General features: G+C 36.1%; 1 protein-coding gene across 1 annotated transcript; it reads left to right on the top strand.

The window, feature by feature from the left end:
- Positions 1-3,829: 3,829 nt before the first annotated feature.
- On the top strand, positions 3,830-5,126 carry LOC149532919 (putative carboxylesterase 17). The gene has a single exon (XM_089805825.1). The coding sequence runs from the start codon at positions 3,963-3,965 to the stop codon at positions 5,031-5,033; it is 1,071 nt and encodes a 356-aa protein (XP_089661951.1). The 5' UTR covers positions 3,830-3,962; the 3' UTR covers positions 5,034-5,126.
- The last annotated feature ends 3,429 nt before the right edge of the window (positions 5,127-8,555 follow it).

Below are 8,555 nucleotides of genomic sequence, written 5' to 3'. Positions count from 1 at the left end.
ACGATTGGCATGTGAAGTCATTCCAGATGGTTAATTGGCTTTGTGTAATGGTATTGCATTGATCTGTCACAACACTATATTGGAAATCATTACTGAGCACATTTTTACTATTTTGCTAAGCATGTATGTATGTATGTATGTATGTGCGTATGTATGTATGTACGTGCGTATGTATGTACACATGTATGTACGTATGTATGTATGTGCGTATGTATATATGTCTATGCATATGTATGTACACACATCTATGTACGTATGTATACATACTTGATCTATGCATAGTTTAGTCATTCATTTCATTGACATGATTGGCATTGGTCAATACATAGTTTAGTTGTTCATTTCATTAGCATTCACACGATTGGCATGTGAAATAATTTCAAATGGTTAGTTGGCTTTGTTTAATGGTATTGCATTGATCTCTCACAACACGTAGTTTATGATCTCATAAACGTTTGGTATAGTTGTTCATTGCATTGTTAATTAGAGTTATATTTGAACCATACATACGTGGAATACACAAGGAGTGAAAAATGATGAATGCTCAATTGTAGAACTTGAAAGCATACAGAAATGTGATTTGCTAGATGATTGTATAGTTCATGATTCTGTCCTATGTTATATCTATAGTCCTAATTTGCTTGCATATGTTTTTATTTTTTGTCTTTTTGTCCCTATTTGATTTCCTATGTATGTTCTCATTGACAAGATTATCAAAAGTATTGAGAATTTCTGGTAGATGATTGTACAATCATGATTATGTCCCCATGTTATATGTATATTCCTAATTTGCTTGGATTTTTTTTAAATTTCTTATTTATTTTTTCCACAATTTGGTTTCCTATGTACGTGCTTCTTGACAAGATTGTCAACGGTATTGATAAAGTGTCTTTCTCTTGTATTTTTCTATTGTTCTTGATTTGCTGATATTGCAAGACCACACATGCTGATAAAAAATGAGCTATATGATGATTGTTCACTATGTTTGTAAACGATCAATATTTCTGATGCCACTCCTTGGTGTATTCCATTAAAAAAAAATCAGGTTTTAATTTTTCAAGCATGTTTAGTTCATATATGCAGGATTGACCATCTAACAATATAGACAGTAATGGGAAGATTGAGCAGCATGAGAGGGTTGCCGTCGAATGTGGGGCATAAGGGCATACATCGTAGATTTCTCAGTGTTTTCGTATTTAACGGTGTGTTTTCACACCACCATTCAAATCATGGATATTGTTCTATCAAGTTAGCAAGTTTTCATATTGTAGTAATTATGTGAAATTCATTATCAGAATTTCATGATGTTAAAATATGATTTATATGATTTATGATTTTCATGATCTTTTTTTTTAAAATTGCATGTAAAATCTATGTTGCCAAAATTTCACATTTTTTAAGAGCAATTATTGACAAAGCATCATTTTTCTTGTTAAAGTTATCATCAAATGTTTAAGGTATATGAATGTAAAATGGTATATTTTTTCCTATATAATATTTCACGTAAAATTTTAGTTGCATATTTTGTTGAATAATTAACTAACTTAATAAATTTATTAAAAGGGAGAGATACATAGAGGGGCAGAGAGTGCGGGATAGGAAGGGGGGAGGAGGGATGGAGGGAGAGAGCGAGAGAGAGAGGAGCTTATGTGTTCCTGCATCTATAGAAAGGTGTCTGTTGATGTGTGTTTTATGACTCACCAAACAGTAGAACAAAATACCGAAATATCTTATCCTCTCTTGAATATATATTTGTCTATGACCTCATCAAGATCTTCAAATGTCTCCTCCCCAATTGAAAGTATTTTCCAAGTCGAAGATAGCTAGCAAAATCCTTTTGGTCTTTTCCTCCCTCCACAATATCCTTGTGTGCATAAACTCCATTGAAAATGTTTAGTGTTAGAATCAAGTGAGTAGGCCCTTTCAAGCTTGGACGGATAATACTCTCCCCTGGCTCTTTATTTGCTAGGAACTTAATGGTTTCATTCTCTTGTTCACTTCATGAAATGGAATCCTCTTCCTCAAAATATGGATCCTTAACCTCCTTATCCTTATCCTATTCACCTTGATAGTTATCATTCTTCAGCGAACTCTCTTTGCAAGTTAAGTCAACTAGGTACTTCACTTTTGTCATAGTTTTCACCCAACAGGTAAGGATGCTGCCTTCTGCAATTTTTTCTACAGGATCTATATCTAGATCATCAGAAAGCTCCTCTTTCAATATTATTCCTATCATGCCTGATTCCAGATCACAAATTATACTATAATTTTGGACTCTGCATGCTGTTGCTTGGACAATTTTTCCCACTGACAGGGTCTCTTCATTTTCTCTAGTCAATAGATAAAATTCCTCATCCTAGGATGGCTCTTTATATGGTGATCTCAAATCCTGAAATCCATGTAACAATTCACTCTTTATGTCAGCAAGGGTTTCCTACTTTTTATTGGATGTCCGTTGCTCCACACTTCTAGCATATTCATCAATATCAAGGGTATTTAACAGATCAGGATATTTTTTGACATGCTCAACAACCATTTCTTGTGTTTCCTCATCCATATCATCTATATCATGTCCAACTTCTTCACAATATATGTCCTTAGCCATTTTCTTGGCAAGTTCATATGACTTTGGATGAATTCTAGTATCATCCAATGGATCCATAACATGGTTTCCGGACGCTGCTTGTCCATTCCCTCTAACCCTTAAAAAAACCAATAGCATTTATAAAGACAAGTCGCTTCATAGCCTCTACAGTTGGTTGTTGTAACCATTACCTGCTCAACAGCTTCATACTTTTCATCTGGAGTAAGGAAATGTTCCAGTGAATGAAGCTTCAATAATAATATTTCTTTGCCAAGACTATATAATGTTGCAACCATGGCCAATGGATTCTGAAGATACCGACCAAGAGCCACAACACGCCTCACAATCCCTCCCTCTGTCGGCAACTAGTCCTAAGAGATGCGAGAATTCTCATATAGTGTAGGCAATAATTCATCTACATAAACAACATTTATTGTGTCCAATCCTTCTGCCAAATCACGTGGATGAACACAAACATAGGGAGGGATAGAGGGAGGACACAAACACACAAATATTTAGCGGCTAAGTCATAGGGTTCGAGTTTGAGTTTGAGTTCGACAATTATGAAGTTCGGATGAACTTGACAATAAATTCAATTCGACGATAAATTTGTCTTACATAATTTTTCAAAAATATATAATATATATGATCACAATTTCCAACAATGGGACACAAAATAACTTTGTACAAATGATTGCAAGTATGATTTTTTAAAAATTTTCTTTGCTAATAAATAGAATTAAAATAAAAAATAATAATCATTTTATTTATTCTTGACTAATAAAATAAAACTATGAATATTCAAGAATAAAAAATAATAATAATGTAGTCTAATTATAAATAAATTAAATCATAAATATTAATACTTTACTCATTATAATCCTTGTGTTTCACTAATTAAATAAGATTAAAAAATTTTACATCAAATTCCAATTCCAATTCGAAAATGAACAACCAAACGCAAAAAAAAGATATTCCCAGTCATATTCCGTTACAATTCCAATTTCTAAATTGGCAACCAAACGCAGAATATGGATTTGAAAATTCATCTTCCGTATCAACCAAACCGTCCAACTATCTTCCTAAAATAAATAACCAGATTTTCGAAAACCTGGTTATCAAATACCCTGGTTATGAGAAAAATTCATCTTCCCCAACCAAACGGGACCTAATGGAAAGCGATTCACCCACGGTTTTGTAAAATATATTATATGCTGCACCACATCGTCCACGCATTGGGAGACCGTTTGTTTTTTCCGCAATTTTATATTATACCTTCTAAGTTCTTTTAATCTCTGAGGGTAAGATAATGAAAGCGGGCAGATTCGATGATCCGATTGGCTGTGCTTAAATACAGTGATCTTTTCCTGGAAAGAGCATGAATGGACGCTTAAAGACCGGTTGGGTGGTAGTTGTAGAGCATGTGCAGATATTAAGCCTATATAATTTTCCCCATACAATAATATTTCATTTCACAGACGCACAAATTATTGCGGAGAGAGAGGAAAAAAATATGGAAGTAGTGGGAGAAGTAGAAGGGTTGTTGAAGCTTTACTCAGATGGCTCTATTGAGCGCTTCCAACGTCCCACACCGCCTGTTTCTTCACAATTTACAGACGGCGTTGCATCAAAGGACGTCGTTATAAATCCGGAAACCGGCGTCTGGGCTCGCATATTCAAGCCGGAAACCGCCGCTGAAAAACCGCCGTTGCTGATCTATTTTCACGGAGGAGGGTTCTTGGCTTGTTCCACAGCCTGGGTTGAATACCACACATTTTTCCACAATTTGTGCAAAACCGCCGGTATAATAGTCGTGTCGGTGGATTACAGGCTGGCGCCGGAGCACCGGCTGCCGGCGGCCTACGACGACTGTACGGATGCCGTGGAATGGATCGGAAAGCAGGCAGCGGGGCGCGCAGAGGCGCCGGAGGAGTGGCTTTCGCCGTCGGCCGTGGATTTCACCCGGTGTTTTTTCGCCGGAGAAAGTGCCGGAGCGAACATCGTTTACCACGTGGCACTGCGGGTTGCTGACGTGGACCTGAGTCCGCTGGCTGTGAAGGGAATGATTACTATTCACCCCTTCTTTGGGGGTGAGGAAGCGCTGGAGACTGAGAAAACACCAGCGGGTTTGAAATTTTCAGAAACTTGTAATTTTATCTGGAGTCTGGTTCTGCCCGTGGGGTCCACCAAAGACCACCCATTCTGTAACCCAGCTGTTTCGCCCCTGAAGGCGGATTTGAAATTACCGCCGGTTTTGGTGGCGGTTGCGGGAAAGGACGTGCTTAAAGAGAGAGGAGAGATGTTTTACGAGTATCTGAAGAGCTGCGGGAAAGAGGCGAAATTGGTGGTGGAGGAAAGTGGGATCCATGCTCATCATATTATCCTTCCTCACTATGAAGGAACTCTCCGTCTCATTCACACTATTTCTGACTTCATCAGCGCTCATTAAATCACATCTCATGGTGATGTGTTTTCTAATCTAGTGTAAGATTGATGAGATAAATAAATTGCACCATGCTACACATGTTTCACCAACCACAAATGATTGTTCATCTCACTCTCTTGGCTTCTTGTAAGACTTTTTTGGGGCTTGTTCAATTAATCTAGTATGGTCACAATTTAAGAAAGTTAGTTCACATTCTACATTTTGAGTAAATGGTAGTTTAATTATTAGTCCCTAGAACTAACGTTTTCAGGTCACCAATTAAATTTTTCAAAAATAAGTTATCAAATATTACCTCCTTCATGGTGCTGAAGAATTTTACCTCCTCCATTGGCGCCGCAACTTTTTAAGTTCCGTCAAATTAATTTTAATGTTTGGATTAATCTTTTGTTTTTGCAGAGATTGGAAAATTCTACAGTATTAGCATTAATCTTCTGTTTTTGCAGAGATGTGAAAATTCTAAAGTATTAGCAATAGGGAAATGAAACAATTGGCGTGAGGGACTTCGGGGCAAGCTTGAGTGCAGAGGCGATGTATATGGAGATTGCAGCTGAAAGAATATAGAAGCTTGTTAAAAATATTGTTGGCAGCAGTAATTTTATGTCAGAAGAATCTTTGCATGGACATGTATAAAGTGGCAATCAAATCATAGAGATAAGGTTATGCATGGCCGTTAAAATCTTTTTTTCTGATTTTCAGTCGAAGTTGAAACTTTATTACTTTTTATTACTTTTTGCCATAGGCAGGATACAATTTTCAATTTAGTTGTCAAATCATAGTAGATTATTTTCTCTGACTCGGTCAACTCCTCACCCCAGAAGAAGGGGTGAATGCAAATCACCGCCTTTACCACCAACGGTCTGACATCCACGTCAGCAACTCGTAGTGCCACGTTGTACACGACATTTCCTCCGGAGCTGTCCTCGGCCCAAAAGCACCGGGAATAATTCACAGGTCGCCGGCGACTCTGCCTTCCCGGCAGCATGTTTGCCAATCCATTCCACGGCCTCCGTGCAGTCATCGTAGGCTGTCGGTAGATGGTGCTCCGGCGCCAGCCTGTAGTCCACCGACACAATTATTATGCCGACAGTTTTGCACAAATTGTGGAAAAAAGTGTGGCATTCAATTCAGGCTGTGGAACAAGCCAAGAACCCTCATCCCAGTTCTTCTTTGTTATCAGTATCATCGTTCAACTTCTCCTTACCATCCCTTGAAATCTTAGCGCTCTCCTCCGAATTAGTATCTTCCTCCTCATCCTCTTGTAAGCATCTGGCCATCTGTTTGAATCTACCCTTGGCCTTGGCAAGCCTACCCAATTTTCTTCTGTTCCCATAGATCTCTTCATCTGAGTCCTTAATCTCCCTCTTTTCAATTTTCTTATTGGCAACCAGCGCCTGAACCTGAGGCTTTTTCTTCCTGCTCTGTATCGAGGTTTGGCTGAGGTAGGGTTGTGGAGTAGGGGCATAACTACCAACCACAAAATCCAGAGAAAGGGGAACAACAATGGTGGGAGGGCATAGGGCCATGTGGAACTGGAATAAACAAAACATGAGCCCTTGGTCTATGTGGCACTTGCTAATTATAAGATCTCACAAATTAATAACACAATACACATTTACATTTAGAAAATTAAAATATTTTTTTCATTTTTCAATTCAATGTCTAAAGTTTTAAAATATATGATTTAAGTTTTATATGCAATTTGATAAGCAAATTTGAAAAAAGTACTTGTAAATGTTTTATGAACATAGGTGTTAATGGTTTAGATTATTAACAACTTTGTTTTTTTTTTTTTTTTTTTTGGGTTGTATAACCAAATTTGAAAGTACTTGTAAATGTTTTATGAACATACTTGTTAATGGTTTAGATTATTAACAACTTTGTCTTGTTTATCTTGTTTTTTTGTTGTTTCATCATTGCATGGACCATTAATCAAAATATTATTGAATTAGAATTATTTTGTTTTTGATGAAGTAGTTAGATTCCCATATATTTTGTTTGCTTCTCAATTGTAAAAGATAAAATGCACAAGGTATTGCTATGGACATTATTATTATATGTTAATATTATATTAAAAGATGAGAGTAAAAATTTCTAAATACAATTTGTAGCATGTAAAATATTTTGGCCAATAATTTTTATAGCCTATTTTGAAATTTCAACTTTTTCACTCAGATTACAACACTTATGTGGAAGAAGCTACATAACACAAAAAGTGTTCCATAAGATGACACAAAAAGTGTTCCCCCATAGAAAGATGGATTACATCAAGAGGGGCTGAGGTTTGTGTGTTGTTCAAATTGATGACGTTGGGAAGTGTTCTGAATATCTAGCAAATATGATAAATCGGGATCAATCTCTTTTCGACTAGTTCTACTTACGAATTGTCCATGCATGTCAAAAGAGAGGTTTTTTTATGTATTATATGAAAAAAGGGGAGCTTAAAATAACTATAAATATGTGATATTGCTATCAGGATTTCACTGTGTGATTTTTGAGTCAAACTCATTGACCCATGTTTCATGAGTAGTGATTCAACATGAATCCATCTCTCATGAGAATAAATGGAACACTTAGCACTCATTGGATCTAGGTGATGCTCACAAGGGTGAAGCACTGGGACTTCTCGGGAGGTCACCCATCCTAGTACTACTCCAGCCTGAGCGCGCTTAACTACAGAGTTTCCTCCATAGTTAAACCCAAAGCTTGCAACCCCATTTGCAAAACCTTCAACAAGTGTTGTGCCTTATGAACCATTCATTAGAAAGCCCCTTAAGCTCATCAGTGGATAGGTAGGAGATAATTTCCATAGTAAGTCAAATTGTGATATTGCTATCAAGATTTAACTGTGTGATTTTTGAGTCAAACTCATCGACCCATGTTTCATGAATAGTGATTCAACATGAATCCATCTCTCATGAGAATAAATGGAACACTTAGCACTCATACAAATACATGAAACTATAAATCTTGAAAATGACAAATACAAGTGTTGCAAATTGACCGAAATGTAAAACCACATAATTATCTCAAATCAACACTGCGTTCAAACATGAAGCAAATGATGTATTCAACCATCTTTTATTCGCCTTCAAATGCGGAGTGATGTTCCGCAGAATTACTTATCGTTTCATTGAATTATGTGTTATGGATTACTTGCAATACCTAGTTGTTTGTATCACAAAATTAAATGTATGAATCACATGTTGAAGAATCAAGATTAATTATTTTTTGTCTTCTTATTTTGCCCTTTTCGTAATAGAGTAGAAGTCTATAAAACAATTCATTTAGTGTAATATTCAAAATTTTAAATATAATAATAATAAGCCTTGGGTACAAATCAACTTTGGAAGAGATTGAGTTATAATATATAAAATACATTAAATACATTAATGAAAGAAATATCGAACTTCATTTATAATTCGGCTAAATTGATTTTTAAAATTATAATTGTCTCATTAGAATATTATTTATTTATTTTAATTAAAAGGCAATCAACGATTTGAAATATATTTTATGAGGGCCGCA

Source organism: Cupressus sempervirens, chromosome 10 (assembly GCF_028749045.1).
Source record: "Cupressus sempervirens isolate cs-2001-9-10 chromosome 10, ASM2874904v1, whole genome shotgun sequence".
Lineage (NCBI taxonomy): Eukaryota > Viridiplantae > Streptophyta > Pinopsida > Cupressales > Cupressaceae > Cupressus > Cupressus sempervirens.
The sequence above is the reverse complement of the archived record's forward strand: the minus strand, read 5'-3'. Positions and strand labels throughout refer to the sequence as shown.

Coding starts and splice junctions, on each gene's coding strand:
- LOC149532919 (XM_089805825.1), top strand. CDS start 3,963: ATGAATGGACGCTTAAAGACCGGTTGGGTGGTAGTTGTAGAGCATGTG.